Source organism: Euleptes europaea, chromosome 4, assembly GCF_029931775.1.
Source record: "Euleptes europaea isolate rEulEur1 chromosome 4, rEulEur1.hap1, whole genome shotgun sequence".
Lineage (NCBI taxonomy): Eukaryota > Metazoa > Chordata > Lepidosauria > Squamata > Sphaerodactylidae > Euleptes > Euleptes europaea.
The window spans coordinates 66,636,319-66,659,154 of NC_079315.1; the positions used below are offsets into that span (position 1 = coordinate 66,636,319).

Here is a 22,836-nt window from a genome sequence, read left to right on the forward strand (position 1 = left end):
TCAATCCCCAGTGGCATCTCCAGTTAAAGGGACCAGGCAAAAGATGGGAAAGACCCTTGCCTGAGACCCTGGAGAGCAGCTGCCGGTCTGAGTAGACAATACTGACTTTGATGGACCTGGGGTCTGATTCAGTATAAGGCAGCTTCATGTGTGTTCATGTGTGTATATTTATTTAAATCTTTCTATCCCCTTTTCTCCTCACTGGGAATCAAAGTGACATGAAGAAACACAAATAATTTACAGTGCAATCTTGGGGAGGGGAGCAGAATCACACAGAGCGCCGACTACACATTATGCGACTGTATCTCTGAGATGCGCAAGTGGAGCACGCCAGCCAGGTACCAGCATGGCAATGCTGTGGAGTAATGCTGGTGCCAGCTGCAGGAAAAGGAGAGCACCCAGGGGCACGGCAGGAATTAATCGATTCCCTGAACTGCCCAAGCCCAGGAATGCCCCCAAAGCTGATGGAAAGTTACACCATCAAAAACCATGGCATAGCCCACAGGCGCCCATACAACAGGAAAGGCCAAGTACCTGCCCACAAGCCCCGGCACAGCACAGGATGTTGTGGAAAGCCACAGCCTATTCCCCCCCTTCCCCAGAGGTGGCCAACCCTGAACACCGCACACAACCCCAGCCCTCCCCAGCACTACACAAACTCCATCCAGGATGTCCCGTAGTTCAGTAGGTAGGGTGTGTGACCCAGGACTTTGTCTCAGAGGCCTCTGCTGTGCATACTTGAGTGCAGAGTATTGCACTTCGGTGGCAGGAGAGGCACAGAGTGGGCACCAAACACCACTGAGGGAGCTCTTAGCGCTAACACCCAAAGGGGAGAACAAAGTCTATGCTGTGTGGCTAACGTGTCTAATTTCAAAACCCTAATTTCAGAAGCAACTCACAGCATTGAACACATTCTGACAGGTGAGCAGGGGCTGGAATTGAGCTGCCCCAGACTGGGAGTCCATACCCGCTTCTCCTGTACCCCTTGCGTGAGCCTGGGCGCTGCTTCAACAATGCTGTCTCCCACACCCAAGGTTAGCAGTGTATGCGTATGGGGACGCCTCAAGCCCAGGTCATGCATACTCCCTTGCCAGGGCAACCCTCCCTCCAGGCAGGGGACAGACCACAACTGTGGTTTTTGGTGCCTGGCAAGCTGCCCCACTGCGCCCTATGGATCAGCTGGCCATACAGCAAAAAGCAGAACAGGCTAGCCTAGTTGATGGGCTGCCCTGGAAATCACATGGGAGAGAAGGCGTTTGCTGCTACTGGGCTCTCTCCATGTGGGAATCAAACCAGGAGCCCTGGTCATGGTATCCCACTGCCTTTCCACTGAGCCTTGCCTGACTATGCAATGGTCTCTGCTTGGCCCCATACAGCTGGTGGTGATGCCAAGGCTGCAGTAGAATGCCTAGAGCCTAATGGCGTGCCTCCTTTGAACCTACCTTCTTGGCCCAGTGGTTAGGATGGTTGTCTTGGTCTTGAGTGTGGGGGCTGTGGGTTCGACCCTGGCCTTTTGTCTTTTTTTGTCTTTATTATTTCATGGGAAGGAGGTGTGAGGCTCAGAGCAGAGTTGGTTGCATGTGGCAGCACGTTTGCTGTCTGTCAGGCCTTTGCCAGGGATGGGATGGGTGTTCTGTCTGCTGCACAGATGCCCTTCCCCTATGGGCTGGGGGGGGGGGCTTGAGCCATGTGCCTCTGTTGGGGTTGTACTGTTGTTTTTCTTCTTGTCTGCTGAATATGGGGGGGGGGAGTGGCATCAAGGAGCAGTGGCCAGATCAGCAGGTGGTGATTGGCTGCAACTATGTGTACCACTTCCAGGGGTATTAATGGCTGCCACTGTCTGATTGGTGGATGTTGTCAGGATTGCTGTGGACTCTGGCATGCTATGTGGAGCTATGCGATCTGTGCCTGGCGCAGTGACATGTATTATTTCCCCTGTGGAAGGTCCACAGAGAATGCCACCTTTGCGTGGACAACTGGTCAACGCCACCACAGTGGCCGTCAAGATTGCGCTGCCTGACAACTAATCAACTAACAAACAACAACAGAACATTTAACTCCTGGACTGGTCCACTGGGACAGCTCACTCAGGGACACAGGCTGTGAGACGTGGCTAAGAGCCAAAGACCAAACCCCCTTTAGCTCTTTCCCTGTGGTTTGCATCTCTGGCCACATCCATAGACGTGCAACAGAAGGGAAAGAGAAGCTCAGTCCAAATCTTATTAGCAGGCAGAAATGTTCCCAGGTTTCCCTTCTCTGATAGAAAAGTTGCTGCTATGTGTTAAATAAATACTATTTATTCTGTGTTGTTTTTCCTATGCGTTTGCAGCTCTTTCCAAATATGTCTTAGAAAAGGGTGACTCGCATGGCATTAATTTGGAGCCCTTCCTGAAGACTATTATAGCAGAAACAAACAAAACTGGCATGTATTTTTAGGAGGGGTGGTGGTCAGGAAATAATTCTGTGTATGATTTGAAGGATGACCATATCACTACATAAGCCTTCAAAAGGACAGAAGCTGACTCTTTGTGACAGGAATATGTGAACTGGGTAAATTCCTGAGCTAGTGCTCTAAGCATGCCTGTAGCACAATCATTACTTGTTTTCAAAAAAGCACAGTAGCTGGAACAATGACTTTACTATTTTCTTAATTAAACTCAGAGGTGCTTGAGTCAAAAGACATTTTAAAATAAGCAACACCTTGTTGTGATCTCTGTCACCTTGTGGGACAAGAAATAATCCCTGTCTTACACTCCCTTTCACTATCACTGCCACCACCTTGGATAGAATCCAGCCCCTCTCTCTGTTGGGTTGTCTGATGCTGACTCCACTGTAGCATGCCATGTAGCCAAGGCAGGTGGGTAAGGACTTAAATAGACTCTCTAATTGAACAACTTTATTTCTAAAAGGCACAAACTCAGGTGCCCTAAGCAAAATAAAACAAAGAAAAGTTACTAACTAGCTACTCCCCTCTGTCATCCTTCATGGCAAAACACACGAGAAACAGCTACCCTACCAAACTCTAATACCCATGCATGCCAAAGCAAACTCTAGACCAGCAGTTCCCAAACTTTTTGAGTCAGGGAGCACTTTTCAGGAGAGAAATTCGTCATGGAGCACTAATGTTCACCTAGCACCTATATACTAAACCAAACAACAGTAGTATTTTTCTTTCCAATCTCTTCACAGAGCACTAGGAGATGTTTTGTGGAGCACCAAGTACACAATTTGGGAACCGCTGCTCTAAACAAAGGAACAGCTCCCCTTTCAGACCTCACCCCATGTGTGCTCCAGGGCCTGTAGCCAATCTGGGTATCAGGTCCTGGAGTTCAAGCCCGCCAGACCCGGACCCTCCAATGAAGAGGTGTTAACACATGAAAGGGTTGGCGTGTTTTCCTCTCAGTTGGGAAGGATGCCCTCTATCTGGTGAAGAGCACATGCTTCCTCTCTTCCCAGCCACAGAGACACCAGGGTCCGGGGAACAGAACCTTCCATCGCCATAATTATCACAGACTCTCCTGCCCCCCTGCCTCTAATCCATCACACACCTTCTCAAGGGTGCATAATTTCTGCGACTGTTCATGGAAGGACAAAAAGATTATTTCCAGTCAATTTAATGTAGAAGGCTGCTTAGAGCTGCTGCATATGCTACTTTATTTATTTATCAGGAAAATGTCTATGCTCTCTTTGCCAAAGTGGCTTACAAAATAAAACACAACGATAATATAAAATATCATAAAAGTCATTAAAACCCTCCATTCAAAACTCAGCATAGGATAAAACAACATAAAACATGGAACAGCTTAACATTCTCAGGCTAAAAACAGGCTATTAAATGATGTTTAAAAGATCAGCCCCTTGGTGCCCACCCGTACTTTTCTTGGCACCTGCTGAGCTTTTCAGAAAGTGGATAGGGCTATTACTATAAGGCAGGGCTTGTTATTGGCTGTGTATGTGTGTGTGTAAAGTGCCTTCAAGTCGAAGCCGACTTATGGCGACCCTTTTGGGGTTTTCATGACAAGAGACTAACAGAGGTGGTTTGCCAGTGCCTTCCTCTGCACAGCAACCCTGGTATTCCTTGGTGGGTCTCCCATCCAAATACTAATCAGGGCTGACCCTGCTTAGCTTCTGAGATCTGACGAGATCTGTTTTTGGCTACCCTTGTTTAAATGAAAGGGGTTTCTATGGCTTCAATAACAGGCAGCCACTGGAGGACTGGTAATACCCCCGGGGGGGGGGTATTTCAATACTTAATAATGCATGGGGGAGGGGGAATCAAGAGTGCCTCACCCCACTGCACAGTAGGCCCGATCAGGATCAGGCCCTCACAGCATTGTTAAATCACTTAAAAATGGTAGCAGCATCCCTGTGGAGGCCACTGTCATGCCTACTTTGGCCCTTTGAGTGCCCATGAATGGAAAGGAAGGCCAGGATATAAATACTTCACTAAATAAAGAGGCAGAGAGAGAGAGTGGCAATTTCATCTGCTTCTCCCTCCTTGCTGTGGCCACCTGTGCTGCGATGCTTTTTCCTCACACAAGTTGTCCTGCCCTCCCCATTTCTTTTTGAGGACTCAGAAGAAAAGAAATATCTGCTTCTGTTACCGTCTTATACACAGTATCCTACCTGTAATTTTTTTTTCTTATTGAGATGTCCAACACTTTACTTTAAAGGACATAATCAGAAAAGATTATGAAGGCAGCTCATAATTCAGTTCCCCTAGGAAATTCTGGATATACAATATGGATGCAATAGCCAGTACGATCACCTATCTGTCCTTATTACCTAAAACTAGAACATATGCTCAATATACACAGCTTGTGTGATATGATCTCTGTAGAGTTGCCAACCTCCAGGAAATAGCTAGAGATCTCCTGCTATTACAACTGATCCCCAGCCGATAGAGATCAGTTCACCTGGAGAAAATGCTTTGGCAATTGGACACTATGGCATTGAAGACCCCCCTCCCCAAACCCTGCCCTCCTCATTCTCTGCCCCCAAAACCTCCCATCGGTGGTGAAGAGAGACCTGGCAACCCTAGATCTCTGGTGAGGAAAGATGGAATATCTATGGACTGCAGCCATTCTACTTCCCTGATCACTCTCCCTGTAGTAATTCTGGACTGAATATCACACCAGAAGAAGTGGTGGCAACATCTTCTAAATCTTAGATTATTTTTTTCTGAAAAACTGATTTGGCATAAATCAGCATTATTTGCAAGGAGAATAATATACTGACAAGGAGAGTATCATATTGACAAGATCCCCCAAATTTCATAGTTTCAAAGAAAGGTCTGGAAGATAGGAGAGTCAGTAGTTGCCTCTTCCTCCTCTTACGAGGCATATTCTCCACTCATACCATATCACTTGTTCCATTACAGTCCCTATCACTAACTGTTGCCTAAAAAATTATGGACTGTCCTCAAGTCGTCTTATGTTTCAGACCCAAAGACTGTCACCTTGCAGTCATCCACCTCCATATGTCTCTCTCTGGAAGGTCCAGGTGAGCAGGACCTTGGAAAGGGAAGGAGTTCAAGCAATACGGTTTCTGTAGGAGACATTTTTAGTACATCATACCTACAGTAATGCACAAGCACTTTACAAAGTGTTTTGAATTAACAAACTCAATAATCAAGTTGACATATGAACCAGCCTTACGTTGAGTCATGCCACTGGTACATCTAGCTCAGCACAGTCTAATTGGCCTAGCAGCCACTTTCAAATGTCTTAGGCAGAGAAGGTCTTCCCCAGCACCTGCTAACAGAGAAGCTTTCACTGGAGATACCAGGGACTGAATCAGGAGCACATTGGAAGAAAAACACATGCTTTACCATCCTTCTTCTAATATTATCAACGAGATGTATAAATCCTCTCTTGATATTTCATAAGACAATATCATATAACTGCTCTAAGTCCACATAAAAAGGAAGAAGAAAAGAAAGACAATTAGTTGTACCAGAGGTACTGGTTTACCAATACACAGAAATTATAGTTAGCATCTCCCCAATCAGCATATGCTTTGGCATACACAGAGGCTTTGCTCACATGTATCACAGTATAAATAAATATTTGAGCTTTTCTCCCCAGTCTGACTCACTGTGTCAAGGAGATTAATGTAACCATGCCAAGAAAAAGGAAGATTTGGATTTTTCAACAGACAATAACAAAAGAAGTTAGAAAACCCTCAGGAGAACGGTAGGGGGAAAATTATGATTCAGCTAAACTACTGAAAATCCACAATAGATGTAGACACGAAGCAGAAGCTGAAAAGATACCAGTAAGATAATTAATGTCAAAATCATATGTAAAAGTAAAACATCTGGTCAGGCAAGACAAAGTTACAATTATGTTACTGTCAAAATTTTACCACTGGCTGTTTGAAGGGAAACAAAATTAGGAAGCAAACACAAAGGAGACAATGATCACACTGAGAGTTTAGATCACCAAAGAGAACCACAATGTTATCTACACTAAAAAATCTACCCATGGACTTGAATCAAACAGGTTCCGTGTTACCCTATCTTTATGTTTTTTGAAAGGAAAAAGGCTTCCTAAACCCTTGCGTAAACAAATAATTCCTTCCATTTAAAAGTACTGTGCATATATTTACTTTTCAAATCATATTTTGTCTTCTTGTTCAATTTTCCTTGAACACACAACTCTCTTAGTTTAATTTTAAAATGTCATGTCAAATTTAAAGTACACAGTGACCCCTACTGTTACATATGATGGATATTCAAATAAATGCAATTACAAGTTGCCTAACTTGGTGATTTGTTCATTGCAGTTGTAAGCTGGGGGGCATATTCCATTTCTTTAAAAGTCTAAAGGCTTTTAATTTGGTGATGAATTTATGATAATGAAAACCTTGTTGTTCCAATGCATACTGCAATAATAATGTAATATTTCCCTCCACTCAGAAAAAAATATTCTTCCCTGCCTTTTTAATTACTGCCATATAGGCACCTCATTTACCTACAGTTTGAACTATAACCAGTGCCACAAAGGGCAGACAGTGGGAAGGAATTCAATTAACATGCAAGGTGGAAGAGAAACACCATGGAGCAATAATGAGACCGCAGACCAGTTTTCCACAATAGCACTTGTCAAGACGCCAATGGTGTTTCTCACTGAAGCTAGTGCCTTTTGGTGGTGGAAAGTGCCGTCAAGTTGCAGCTGACTTATGGCGACCTCATAGGGTTTTCAAGGCAAGAGACCTTTGGAGATGGTTTGCCATTGCCTGCCTCTGCACAGTGACCTGGACTTCCTTGGTGGCCTCCTGTCCAAATACTAACCAGGGCTGCCCCAGCTTAGCTTCCAATATCTGACACGATCGGGCTAGCCTGGGCCATCCAGGTCAGGGCTAGTGCCTTTTAGCGCAACGGAATTACTGCAGTAGGCTTTTAAGAACTGTGCAGCACTAGTCTCGCCGTAGATTTTTTACTTTCATTTCAGCCAGAATTTCTGAGCCTCAAAAGCCATCAGAAATGTCAGTCTTTAAGGTGCTACAGAATTGACTGTTTTGGGAGAACTTGTCAGTCCTTTTCACTTATGCAATCAGTTATTTGGACTAGATGACCCTTGTGGTCCCTTCCAACTCTATGATTGCATTATTTTAAACAAGAATTTACATTAAGTGTTGTACTGGTCCTTTGAACAACAAATATACAGTGCATGTAACAAGCTCACATACTACAAAGTATGTACCATATTTTTCCATCTATAAGACGCCCCCATGTATAAGACACCCTCTATTTTTTTTAACCTAAAATTAAGAAAAAGTAAGGGTCGTCTTATACATGGGGGCGTCTTATAGGCTCGCTCTCTTTTCCCGCCCATCAGCTGACAGGCAGGGAAAGAGAGTGAGTGGAAGAGTCTTGTCCCCTGGCCGTCTGGGGGCTCCCCTGCCCCCAACGGTGGCCTGGCAACCCTAGACTATCCAGGTCATGTTGCACCTAGCGTAACTAAATTTATGTGTTTGTTATTATTAGCTGATTTTTGTTTTATGGAATGCTAGGCTGAAGGCCTTAACATGTGGGTAAGTGTGGCTGGGTGTAATTGTGTCTACCTGAAAGCCATGTGAAAAAAAGCTGCATGAAGCAGATGAATCTTCTGCCACCAGTTGCACTATGCCTTGTCAGAATTAAGCTTCAGTTTATTAGCCTGCATTTACTCAAAATCTCCTTCCAGACACCGGTTCAGGGTTTCTACAACCTCCCTTGGATTGATTGGAAGTGTGAGATAAAGCTGGTTGTCACCCGCATAATGGTGACAACCCAGCCCACATATCAGGATAACCTCACCCAGAGGTTTCATGCAGATGTTGAAAAGCATAGGGGACAAGATGGAACCTTGTGGGACCCCATGGGACAAGCATCAAGGGGCTGAGGAGCAGTCTACCAACACTACCTTCTGACACCTACCCTCAAGGTAGGATCAGAATCACTGCAAAACAGCACTACAGCACCTCCCAGTATGGAAGTCCAGAAGAAAACCCTAATTGATGGTGCTGAAAGCCTCTGAAACATCCAGGAGAATCAAGAGAGATGCACTCCATCTGTTCATCTCCTGGTGTAGGACATCTACCAGGGCAACCAAGGTTATTTCAGTCCCATAACCAGGCCCAAAACCAGACTGGAAAGGATCGAACAATCTGCTTCACCCAGGAATTCTTGAAGTTGTCTGGACGCAACCCATTCAATCACCTTGCTCAAGAACAGAACATTTGAGACTGGTTGATAATTACTGAAATCTCCTGGGTTCAGGGTAAGCTTCTGTTTTTTGAAATTTTGTTCAACAGACCAAGACTGCTACCAACATTTTGTGTTCACTTTGAAAAATTAACTAGTCACTGACATCCTGAATTAATAATTTGAAAAACATGGTTGCACACAAATCACACAACCGTGTTAAAGCAGCATTCATGTGAGTTTTGACTGAGCAAAGTGTAAGGAAGAGTTTTTCTTATAAGCATATACTTTCAAGTTACTACTATCCACATAGAAAAACATGCACACACACATGCATTTATGAAATGAGAGCTGATGGGAGGGAATCTTGTATGAGAAGCAGTATGCATAAGAGGGAGAGGAAAGGATGTGGCACTGGGACTGAATGCTCCTCCTTAGCTTTGATTTCATCTACACAATCTGAAAATATAACAAATAATTGTACAAAATGTCAATTTCTCACCTAAATAAAGGCAACTACCAGAGCAGTTTCTATGTGTATGTGAACATGTGTCCATATATGTTGGGAGAAAACAACAAAGAGTCAGATTTGCTGCAGGGATGCTCCAAGTTACTCTGCTGTCAGAGATGCCCTAAGGAAAACTCAAAATACATAGTCTCTGCCTGAACCTTCCCTGCATATATTCCATGGGGATAAAATGATTAATATTAATAGAAACTCTTTTCATTTAAAAAAACTCCACAGTTAAAACATTAATGTATCTTTTTCCACACTAATGTTCAACAACAACTAGAAGTCTACTATTTTTCAAGCACTCATTCATACCTCCCTAGAGAAATCCTTGTTAATCACCAGTAGCTCAAAAACAACAGTATATGCTCTGGCAGTTTTTAGCTACAGACTTCTGAATGTTTCTTGTATGAAATCACTAACATTAACACCTTTATGGTAATCGATTGGTGTCAACAGGACTTCTAGAGAGCTATGCTGCAGGCTCTAACATCACAGAAGTAATCAATTAACTGAGTCAGTTAAAAAATGATGAAAAGATCAGAGTTGTCAATGGCAAAATAATCTTATCTAGTGATGTCAAAAATAGAGCAAAATATGCCATTTATTTCATGATGCAGCTGAATAAAAGTTGTAAAGCAACTAAATGCCCATGTTCCAAAACAATTTTCTAATGTTCTTGATTTCCTAACTATTAAAGTATTGATTTTATGTTCTGTTAGTACTTCAGTGTGTTAGAAAGACCTCTGTTTTATACAATCACAATGACATACCACCTTTGTTGTACTGATATGGGGAGCTCCCATAGTAAAGAGTATACCATTTAATCCAAGACATGTAGATATTTTCACTAATGCTAATGGTTTATTTTTTAAAAAATAAAATCAAAATATGCAGCATCACCTATAAAAACTATGAAATACAGCATCTACCTAATTTGATTGTTCAATACTTTTACTGCTTGGGAATCATAAAACAATAATAAGTAGAAGCATTACTGCATTCTAACAGAAGATAACAAAATATTCACAAGGGGGGGAAAGCATTGTATTTCAGAAATGGGATTAACGATTAAACAAGTCTTGAAATTTCCTGAGAAGATTTGTCATAGCTGCCAATATCAGATTTTAGCAAAACCACACAAGACAGCCTCCTCATTTCTTCCACAATCTTTTTGTCTAGGTATCACCAGTCTAGGTATCTACTACTATATTACATGCAACAGAAAGAGGCAACAAGCCATACGGACTCCAGTGCATTCCTTACTCTCACAAGCAAACCATCAGAATCTATTAAAATTACCTTAAACTGATAGCACCAGAGACATGACAAATCACAGGCCAAGAGTCAGATACCAAGGAATGTGTATCAGGGCCCTGAGGCCAGGCCCATTTGCAAGCAAATGATATTGTGTAGACCTGGCATGCTCAGTGCATGACAAACTGATGCAATTTCAGTACTGTCGGAGAAACTGGGTGAGATTTCTCTGATGCCGGCTATGGTTAGCTTAGAGAATTGTGCAGAGTTCCCAGATTTGAATCACTCGGGGCCTGAAAGGGCGTCACTTGACAAGTCACAAATAATTACACTACACTCTTCCTATTGTACTCGATTATTTTGCCCCTCTTATCTCTAGGCTTTGAACACTTGTGAACAAGCAAGGTCGCTTCTATTTTGACCACAACACAAGAAAACATTGTTCTTTGCTGATATGATAAATAAAACAAAGGCCGGGGGCGGGAGGACTAACCATTTTTATCAAATCTATTTTCTACTTTTATAAGCAAAAGCAACTTTGCTTGTTGGGCTTGTTAGAAGAGTTGAGGCCAGAAATCTGTGTGAGCAAGTTCATGAGCTCTTCACTTAAGAGGGTTATGTAGTTATCTAGTTACTGTAAAAAGAGATTTTAGAAACAGGGCATTAAGTTCATAGCCTCTAACAGAAAAAGTTATTTACAGATTATTTTAGAAGAGCTCTTTCCCCCCTTTCATATGAGTGAGTTTTGACAATATAGTCTACAAGTAAGAGAAAACAGAGTCTGCTTTTATATTACCTGTTTTTCTCCAGAAAAAGTGATCATGAAACTTATATTTTCTTTAAATGATAAAAAAGGTATTATGTATGTATTATATGTAACAGTGTATTTTTATATGAATAAAAGGGAGAAGAAAGTAGAACCTGTAGAATTTAGCCCATAATAACTGCACAGGGGCACCTGTATTTTTGAATCAATATCTTTACTATTTTCCCACTTCTTTTCTTTTCTCCAAAATGGTTAGTAAAGGAAAAAATGTAGCTCATGAGTAGGGGATGCTGCTCAGTGGCAGAGCCTCTGTTTTGATTGCAGAAGGTCCCAGGTGCAATCTCCAGCATCTCCAGTTAAAAAGGACCAGGCAGTAGATGATGTTAAAGACCTCTGCCAGAGACCCTGGAGAGCTACTGCCGGTCTGAGTAGCCACTACTGACCTTGATGGACTGATGGACTGATTCAGTATAAGGCAGCTTCATGTGTGTTTATGTGTACATTCAATGTGTATATGCCAGTTTCACTACATTTCACCACGGTCTATATATACCAGACTGAAATTAAAGGCATAGCATCCCTTAGAATAAAATTCAGATTATTTCAGTTCTTTAGCAATATGGGTCAAGATTCAAATAACTGCTTTAAGGTTGATCCAAGAGTTTATTGACACTTTAAAAAAAAGTGTAATATTAGGAAACAGCCTCAAGTAGGGTTGCCAGCCTCCAGGTACTAGCTGGAGATCTCCTGCTGTTACAACTGATCTCCAGCCAATAGAGATCAGTTCACCTGGAGTAAATGGCCACCTTGGCAATAGGACTTTATGGCACTGAGGTCCATCCGCTCCCCAAACCCTGTCCTCCTCAGGCTCTGCCCCAGAAACCTTGCCTATCCACGATTGTACGATGCAGCGAATGCCTTTGAACCCTCTGCGGTCTACACTTAATTGATGAAGTTTACAGGCTGATGAAGCTTTGGCGGTGAAATGTGTTTTTGTCATCTGGAGAGCATGTTCTGTTATTTATCAAGCTTATGATGATTTTCAGGATACAGATGCAAGGCTCGGCATCTTTCATGACATTCACAAGCTGAGTTTATCGGACACAGCTGAGTGATTTTGGACTCCTTTGCTCCGTTTGCAGATTACTTGTTCATCGGTTGGATATTAGTATTGTTATTTTTGTTAGTAATTGGTTACATTGGCATTTGTATTATTAGATTCTTGATATTGAGCCATCGTACTGTTCTTTGCTTGTTTATTACCTATTACTCAGCACAGGTCATTTTTGTTTTTTCATTAGTACCTGGAGGTTGGCAACCCAATGACCAAAGTATTTCCTTTTTACAACGGATCTTCATGTCCTTAACACTAACAGTTAGGGTTGCTGTCTCCTGCTTGAGAAATCCCTAGAGATTTGGGGGCAGGGCCTAGAGAGGGCAGAGTTTGGGAAAGGAGCTCAGTAAGGATTTGATGCCAGAGTCTGACCTCTAAAACTGCCATTTTCTCCATGGAAACAGATCTCTGTAGTCTGGAGATCAGTTGTAATTCTGGGAGAATTCCAGGCCCCACAGTATTTTTAAAATAGTCGGTAATGCATATTTCCTATTATGGTGGCAGGCCCATGAAAAGAACAACAAAGAAAAACTTTCACTTTTTATTTCTTTGTACCCCTTACAAATGGAACGGACTAGGCCAGAAGCTGTTTCTGATAGCCAGTCAATTTCAGTACTTTGTTTATTGCATGGGACTAATAGGGAAAGCAGCTGCAGTAAAGAATGAGGAAAAAGGCCTTTTCTGCTGAGCTCCTTCCTGCTCCAGTTACTTATATTGGATCAGTCCAAGGCTAGTGCTGTGGTAACAACAATAAAGGAAAACTTCACTACTGAAACTATTGCCTGTAAATGTACAAAGCCATTGTCTGTCTTGAAATAATAAAAATGCTGATTCAAAACCAGTTCTGGGTGTGTTTCTTATCAACAGTTTGGTGAGTTTCTAGAGGTACTATTTTAAGTCTCAGTTCTCTAGTTACAATTTTTGTTTCGTTCTGATTTACTTTATTTTTCTAACTCAGCAAGAATAGTGTTGGTCTTAACAAAAAGTGTTTGCTTAACGAAAATGCAGGCAATTTAAGTTCAGTACAACTCAATTTGAGATAAACAGAGTAGACAATTTAAATACATATATTTTCTCTGTGGTCAAAAGTAAGTTGGAAAATAAGGAGTTCAATAATGTGAAAAGAGTCCATGTAGTTTAGAACTATGCTGCATGGCATTATGGCCAGAAGGGTATTCCAAATCTCTTTATTAACCAATAAACAGGTTTGGAGAACCCGCCTGGCCAAAATGCCTTGCAGAATAATGCTAAAGAAATAACAAAGGACTACTGTGGGGAAAGGCAGAGAAGATCTGTTTTAGCAAGTTTCTGAAAGGCAATCCTTATGACTGAACTGGTTTTTTAATTGAAGCTACATTAGAATTCTATTACAGCAGTGTAGGTTAGCTGTTTTATTAAAATATGTTTTACTTTCCACTGTAGAATATACATGTGCATACGCCATGAGGCTATCTAACCCATCATGGTAGCATGATTGTCAGCTATGCCTTAGTTCAACAATCAAATGTTTCAAAATAACTTTCCCATAAATTCCTCCAAATATCATGTTTGAATCCTCATATTACAACACAATGACAACAACCAAAAATTGAAGAATATTCCACTGTTTTTTTTAAATCAATCAAACTTCATATTTTCCAGAGCTGGAAAAATCTCAAGCAAATTTGCAATATGATCTCTAGTGCCCCTTCCTTTTCTGAATCCTGTTTGAACTTCTGGCATTTCTCATTCCATATATGGTAACAATCTCTGTTGTAAAATTTGGAGCATCACTTTACTCCCGTGAGAAATTAATGCTATGGTCCGATAGTTGCTGCAGTCTTTGACGTCTCCTTTTTTCGTAATTGGAATGTAAATTGCATATTTACAATCTCTAGGCCATTGTTTTGTTTTCCATATTTGTTGGCATATTCTTGTTAAGATTTTGATGGACTCCATCTCTGTGTCTTGAAATAGCTCTATCGATATTCCATCTACATCTAGTGATTTGTTTCTCCCAATTGCTTTGAGAGCAGCTTTTACTTCCTATAATTGCATGTTCTTCTTCAAAATATTCTTCTTGGAAGGAATCTGTCATCCTTTCATCTTTTCTGTATAGTTACCATATTTTCTTTATTTTGTTCTGTTCAGTTAACGTATTTCCATGTTGATCTTTCAGCATCCCTAACTGTGGTTTAAATTTCCCTTTGATTTCTTGGATCTTGTGGAACAAGAACAGTGGTGAGAGAAAAAAATATTGTGTTTTAAATCTTAAAATTCTTGCAGTTAATTAGTTCACAGTGGCAACTCAAGTAGCATATAATATATGGCAAACAAATGAAAGTGTTTCTTTGTCCCACTTGTCACTAACATATTTTTACAGTCCCATCCTAGGATCCAGCTACAATAGGTTTAGGATGGCAATTAAAACCTATGCTGTACTTTTGAAATATGCCAGTGGCAAGTCTCACCATGATGGCATAGCCACTTTGTTGGTATAGAAAAGGGTTGCATCACAGGCATGCTGTGATCACAGTGGGATTTTGCTTCCTAAACCCCTTCAGCCTAAGGCATAACCCCAATGCAGTACAATATTACATCATCCCAAACCCTGGATAGCTCAAACACATCCCAGTCCAATTTAAGGGAGGGGAACCAGGTGCCTTGCTACCATATTTCCAAGCACTGAAGCAGCTTAGGATGCCAACTACGCCTGCAGCCAATTGCACTCTTCGGGATTAACAAATTACAGTCCTCCCCAAGCCCTACATAAACCTGAGCCAGAACATCCAAAGCTCAGATAATAGAATGCATGTAGGGCTGCCAAGAAAAATAATCTTTAGAAATTGCTGTTGAGCGACAGCGGGACATCTCTTCTGGGGAAAATGTCAGTCCTCTCTAGGAATTGCTGTAAACTCTATGGTTTCCTAACAAGGTGTGGCAATTCCTAGAGAGGTGACATCACTTCCAAATTTTCCCCAGAAGTGATTCATGCTATCACTTGTGGTGCCCCCCATGTCGCCGCCCAACCTGAAACAGCCTGGGGCGTTATCTGCCCCAACTGAGGGCTGTATGTGTACTGATGAGCCATATCTTACTTCAGTGGGTCCTTCTTGGTGCCCGTGGGCGCCATGGTGCCTGCCGACACCTTTTCTGGTGCCCACCAAGTGATTTTAGGAAGTGGCCAGGGCCATATAGGACTTTTGCACAGCAAGGCTTCTGATTTGACTATTGGAGACTTGGTTTTTTTAAATGTTGCTTTGGCAGCAGCTGCAACCACAGCACAAGGATCTTTACTGTGTTACTGAAATTAAGCTGTGGCAATAATTTTGTAGCTGGCTCCACCTCCTGCAGCAGCCATTTTGTTGCTGTACCCACCATACCATGTCAGAATTCCAAATGTACCCACAGTCTCAAAAAGGATGGAGACTCCTGCCTTACATTTCACAATGAGGCAAACAGGAAAATGGTAAGAGGAAAAGTCTAAGCCCGCTTGCTCCATGTATCATGGTTCCAATCTGATGTGTGCCTATGCATGCCAGAAAGTGCAAAACTTCAGAATATGCCTCTCCATCCAATCCAGGGACATGCCCAAGGAAAATGTAATAAAGGAGGCAAAAATAAGCAACAAACTGCATTGTTTATATTCAAGATGGCTTTTTTTTACACAGGTAATAAGGCTGTGCCCTGACCTGGATGGCCCAGGTTAGCCTGATCTCATCAGATCTCAGAAGCTAAGCAGGGTCAGCCTGGTTAGTATTTGGATGGGAGACCACCAAGGAATACCAGGGTTGCTGTGCAGAGGAAGGCACTGGCAAACCACCTCTGTTAGTCTCTTGCCATGAAAACCCCAAAACAGGGGTCGCCATAAGTTGGCTGCGACTTGACGGCACTTTATACACACACACGAGGGGTGTACTGCAATGAAATGGTTCAGAAAGATGCTTTGATATTGTAGGTTGTAGGTATGTTCCTTCTGTGCAATTTCTGCATCATTTAATGTGTCATGTTTAAAGATTTATACTTTTTTTCAGGTTTGTTTCAGATCTATTTCAGATTTCTGCATGCTTCTCAGATTTCTGCAATCCAAACCCTATTGTGCTGTTTATTGGATGCCCCATCCTGTTGATTGTATTTTTATTACATTATGTAATCTGCCTTGAGTGTCAGTGAGAAAGGAAGACTATATATAATGTAAATAAAGTGTACTTCTACAGATTTAGATAGCATCCTATACGCAAACTAAGACAAACTATAACAACTACATTATTTTTGTCTCACCTACGGAGCAAGGTGATGGTGTCCAAGTGGTGTCCCAAATTTTAGCATTAAAGTGGCATCTTTATGAATGGCAGTTCCATCACAGAAATCAAACCTAATGCTAGATTTTAGATAAGACACATAAACACACACCTCATCCACACCATTCAAGGTTCTGGAATTAACTTTTAAATCCCTATATAGCTTGGGGCCAGCATACCTTAAGGACTGCCTACTCTCCTATGAACCCACCTGACCACTTCAGTCATCTTCAGAGGCCCTGCTTCAGGTGCCCCCACTGTCTAAAAAATGGGTAACAACCCAAGAAAGGGCCTTCTTGGTTGTGGTATCAAAACTCTGGAACTCCCTCCTCGGGGATATTCGTCTTTCTCCCTCTATTGTGTGGAGGAAGAGGAAGAAGAAGAGTTGTTTTTTATATGCCGACTTTCTCTACCACTTAAGGAAGAATCAAACCGGCTTACAATCACCTTCCCTTCCCCTCCCCACAACAGACACCCTGTGGGGTAGGTGAGGCTGAGAGAGTGTGACTAGCCCAAGGTCACCCAGCTGGCTTCATTTGTAGGAGTGGGGAAACAAATCCAGTTCACCAAATTAGTATCTGCCCCTCATGGGGAAGAGTGGGGGATCAAACCCAGTTCTCCAGATCAGAGTCCACCCCTCCAAACCAATGCTCCAAACCACCGTTCTTAACCACTACACCACGCTGGCTCTCTACTTATGTTTTATTAAACTGTTTAATATATTTTATAAATGTTTCTCTGTATTTTAGACACTTTTCATGTCTTGATTGTTCGCAGCCTTGGGGACACTAAATTAGGTGGAAAGGCGGCATAAATCCTTACTATCCAGACACAAGAATGCCATCAAGAAGCAGACAAATATGATCCAAAGTCTGAGTCTACAAAACCAGAAATATCCCATTTTAAATCCCATTGTCCCATTACTGCATTTACTTCCATCGTGTATTTTTGTGACTGGCCAAGCTCCAGCATACATAAATACATGCAACAAACACCCAATGAACTACAGATATGCTTAAACATCAAGGAAGAAATATGACTGATAGAAATGATGACAGGAAACTTCCAAGATTTCAACAGTTCTCATTTATGAATGATTCATTTATTAATGTAAAAATTCAGTACAGGAAGTGGTGCTTTCAGTCAGAGTATGCTAGAATCTAGTAATCCCTTAAAGAATCAATGTCCATGTAACTGATAGAATACACAAATGTTCTGTTTAGAGGCATCAAAGATATTTCAACATGCAAATAATTCTCTTATTCCATTGTTCATCTTTCCTAACACATCAGATTCATTTTTGTTTTTACAGTGCAGTTAGGATTGCCAGGTTGCCACCAGCGGGAGATTTTTGGGGTGGAGCCTGAGGAGGGCGGGGTTTGGGGAGGGGAGGAACTTCCATAGAGTCCAATTGCCAAAGCGGCCATATTCTCCTGGTGAACTGATCTCTATCGGCTGGAGATCAGTTGTAATAGCAGATCTCCAGCTAGTACCTGGAGGCTGGCAACCCTAAGTGCACTCCTTCTTGCGACTGAATTGTCAGACTGGCTCACATGCTTTAGATCTTAGTACTGAAGCAAGTGATGGGGAAAATGCTCTGTGGCTACACTGCTACCTTAAAATGCTTGTGCTGTTGCACAGGTAAGTCATGCAAAGCAAAGCTAAAAAGTTAGGCTGTATTCAAAGGAAGTGTCTTGTAAAATAGGACATAAATGGGTAGCTCTGCCTGATTTGCCAAGTGTAGGATGGGACAGGGTTGGAACATTAACAAATAGGAAGTGAATTTATCCATCCTGCATCAGGATATGCTTTTAGCTGACATGACAGAGCAGATTTAAAAGGAAGTTAGAGACTGTATTTACTAGTATAAAGAATGAATGTTTCATGATTTTACAAGCAAGGAAGACTACTACCTTAAAACCAAAACCTTTGACATCTTAGCTCTACAAATTTTGCTACTTCAAAAAGCAATGAATGGCTAGTATTTAAAACCGTAATTAAGAACAATATAAGAAGATCCTCAGTCAAATATGCCCTTTACTCCTCAGTCCATTTAAACATGTGTCACCTTGACCTGTAACATACCAATGGACCATTTTTGGGTCAATATAAATCAAGCATATGCTAATTTATTCAGCGGTTGTCCAAGGATCTGAATCAACATTAGAAATCTAACTAGTACTTGCTATTCTGTTATTGACAAAAGGAGCATATTTAAATGATAACAAGTGCTTATGGGTGTCATTTTGAAGTTAAATTGTTCCCCAAGGATATCTTCACAAAACGTCTACATTTAAAGGTCATTCATTGCCAGATTATGAACAACTGTTGCATTTATAAGCAGAGACTCAATAGTTTGGAGATCTAGTCGTCAATTTAAAGTGGCAACAAAAAGTTTAACCATTGATTGGTAGTAAAGGAAGAAAAAAAATCTGGATGAACATGCAATGTTGCTAAAAGGAGAGGCCTAAAGGAAATCTCATGGTCTAATTAGGAAAAAAAAAAACATTCTCTAACGCAGGAGTCCCCAATGTGGTGCCAGTAGGCACCATGGTGCCCACAGACACCTTTCCTGGCGCTCACCAAGTGTTTTAGAATGTGGGTGGGGCCAGGTGGATCCTTTGCCCAGAAAGACTTCTGATTGGCTAAGCAGATTTTTTTTAAACGTTGCTTTGGCAGCAGCTCCCACCACAGCACAAGGATCTTCAGTGTGACTGAGGGTATCAGTTGTGAGGAGATCAGTTATAATATCAGGAGATCTCCAGCCACCACCTGGAGGCTGGCAACCCTAGGTAGCCCCAAGAAGAGCATATTGCAATAGTAATGGCTTGTTTAAAACAAGCCACATATATATGAAGCTTCATCTTTTGTTATAATGATATTGAGGAGGCCTATTTTGTGAACTGGAAATCAGATTCAAATAGAATGGTCATGGGATATGGGATCGTGGAAGACAGAAAGAGACATACAAGTGGAAACAGAAACTGGGATTAGTCTTCAAAAGTCTAATCATATCCTTAGCCAAAGTTCATCAGCTACGAAAGCAATGGCATGGGATAAACACTCCGTATGTTTAAAAGAGAAGCCACAAGTATTTGAAGGCTTGATTATAATTTGTGCTTCCACCTTCCTTTCTTGCTTTAGACAGTTTTATAATCACTGCCTCACATAACCCCACTTTTGAACTACTCGCTTTTACAAGCTAAAACGAGTCTAAGCAAAGCTACTGGCTTATGTAATAGGGAACTATCCACCAGCCAAACCAAATCTCCCACTTCCCAACTCCTGTTCTGATTTCGGCCTAGTTCAGAGGTAATGCATTTTAATTTGGGTTATGGGTGGGTGCCTGCATGACTGAACAACAAAAAATTCCTGCTCATAGAAAAAATGATGTCCTTGGAAAGAGATCTGGCTAAACCTCTCTCCTTGACATAGCAGGGTTTCATTTTTATTTTATAAAGAAGAAAGTTAAACCATGTGAACTCCCAGACACAGGTTTAGCACTCAGATCTCAGTCAGGTTGCATGTTAAATACAGATTACAAGCCAGCAACACTGGCTTTCCCATCTTCTTTTATAATACGTGAAATCAGACACAAACATTTCACCTGTGATGAGATCAAAGATAGCTAGATGATTTTTAGAATTCATGAATGTCTTTGCAGATGAAATGTGTACACCTTAGTTTTGCAAGGGTCAGACATGCTTCTGCTTTCCCTACCATATCTTGTAAACCATACAGGACTTTGGGGGATCCTTAAGCTCTTCACTTTCTTGCTCACAGCAATAACTATCACCGCTTTATCTTTATTTTTCAGTATTTTGACTTTCACTTATTATTTACTTAAAAACGTGATAGCCCATCTTTCAAACAGAGATTGGTACCCAAGGCAGATTCCTATTTAAAACACCAAGAAGACAGTCAGAATGAGTGAAACATGACTGACAGAACAAAAAAGAAGTGATTATCACAGCAGAAAAATCATCTAATTATAATGCTGCCAACAGAAACGTGGAAGTTTTCAGTCAAAGTCTGAAAGTCAGAACCTGGTAAAAGGGTTCAGCAGAAGGCCCAAAGGTTGCAGGTACCCAGAACAGAGGTTCAGCTGAAGATATGTATCACTGCTTTATGTTCATATAGGGAAAAATACCCAATGATAAGTTAATTAAAGCTTGCTTTTACATACATGCAACATAATTAGCAAAATACCCTCTTTACCTCATGTTGATTTTTCCCAAATTAACCACTAAAACTCAGCTAATGTCTGGGTTCTTAAAATATCATGCAGAACAAGGATAGCTCACTGTCAATCTTTCAACATTTAAAAGACAGCAACAAAACCCAGATCACTTGAGTATAAAGAAGAAGAGTTGGTTTTTATATACCGACTTTCTCTACCACTTAAGGAAGAATCAAACCTGCCGCTTATGTGGAGTGGGGAATCAAACCCAGATCTCCAGATCAGAGTCCACCACTTCGAACCACCGCTCTTAACCACTACACCGTGCTTGCCATCCCTTTCATAGAGAAGTTGCAAAATATATGTTCTCACCAAGCATACAGCTAATATGTGTTTTAGTTAGCACTACCTAAAATATTAACATACAGCTAATATGTAGGTTAGGTAGCACGGGATACATTTGAGTTCAGGATCCTGTTTCATGCAGTGGCCAACCAGATGCCCAAGAGTAGTTGCGGAAGCATTAAAAAGGAAAGCACTCTGCACATTCAACTAAATCCCTTCTCTAGGAATGGGTCTTTTCTTCTTGGCGACCTCCCCACATGCACTAAGCGGAAGGATCTTTGTAAACAACTCCACTAAGGCCAGGAACAAGAACAGAACCAAGAGTGCTAGAATGTGCCGTATGTGTCCTGACCCCCCCCCCTCCAAGTCTTCAAACAACAGGCCAGTGAACAGAAATGGACAACCAGCTTCCCAAAAAAGGAGGCACAAGCACATCCAGTGGCGACGAAGCCACTTCTTCCTCTGCCTCTCTGTTCAAAGGCTGCCAAGGCAACCAGCACAACGAACATCTCTCTTTCAGTAGTAGAAAAAGGCCAGAGTCCAGCAGCACCTTAAAGACTAACAAAAATATTTTCTGGCAGGGTACGAGCTTTCGTGAGCCACAGCTCACTTCTTGCATTCATGGCTTATTACCAATGCTGATTTCTCCACACCCATCTCTCCCCTGGACATCACAGACTCTTCTGCAGACCACACCTCATCCCATCATGCCTGCTATTCACATTTACATACCGTTAACATTTACATGCTAATGCTTGTCTGAATTCACTCTCCTCTACTTAAAGACAGATGGGTTCCCATTCTAGCTGTATCTGAAGAAGTGAGCTGTGGCTCACGAAAGCTCACACCCTGCCAGAAAATATTCTTGTCAGTCTTTTAGGTGCTCCTGGACTCTGGCCCTTTTCTACTACTGCAGACAGACTAACACGGCGACCCACTGTGGGTATCTGAAGAAGTGAGCTGTGGCTCACGAAAGCTCATAACCCTACCAAAAAAAAATTCTTGTTAGTCTTGAAGGTGCTACTGAGCTCTTGCCCTTTTCTGCTACTGCAGACAGACTAACACGGCGACCCACTGGGAATTATCTCTCTTTCATGACGGCACGGTTTTGCAGACATTTGCATTGGTGGGTCGGGCCCAGCCTTCTCGCGCTTCCCCTTCAGCCCCCGGAGCAGCAGGCAGGCAAGCAACGCTTCCTCCCGAGCAGCCCCATCCTCTCCCTTAAAAGAAAAGAGGGGGGGGGAAGTGGGGGGAGTTCTCGTCGCCTTCGACCCACCACTCACCGTGTAGCCTCTCTCCAATTCGCTCTCCTCGTAGCGAAACGAAGGGATGAACACCTCCATGGCAGGATCGGGGCGAGCGCAGGTGCTGACCGGGACCCCCACGGAAGCGGGGGGGGGGGAGGAGGGGGAACTTGGCGGCCCCCGAGTAGCTCAGAGCCTGGCAGAAGGAGCCATCTGCAAGCGCAGATCACGTGACCGGCGGGGACCAACCTTCTCCTATCTCTATGGGAACCGCCGCCTCGCGGTCTCCCCCTCACGTGACTCTGGCTCCAGAGCCTGGGAAAGGCCTGGGAAGGAGGGCGCGCGCGCGCGCGCGGGGGAGCCGCGCCAGCCTTTCCCGTGCGCGACATCTGGGCCTGCGCGGCAACGCGTGGCAGGGCGACAGAACCGAAATGCCTTTTTCCAATGCGT

General features: G+C 42.4%; 1 protein-coding gene across 1 annotated transcript in view; it reads right to left on the minus strand.

The window, feature by feature from the left end:
* Positions 1-22,501, minus strand: part of SNX24 (sorting nexin 24) — an 83,379-nt gene extending 60,878 nt beyond the window's left edge. Inside the window, exon 1 of the mRNA XM_056848020.1 lies at positions 22,426-22,501. Coding sequence (XP_056703998.1) covers positions 22,426-22,485 — 60 coding nt within the window. The 5' untranslated portion in view covers positions 22,486-22,501. The remainder of the gene's footprint in view (positions 1-22,425) is intronic.
* Positions 22,502-22,836: the final 335 nt, after the last annotated feature.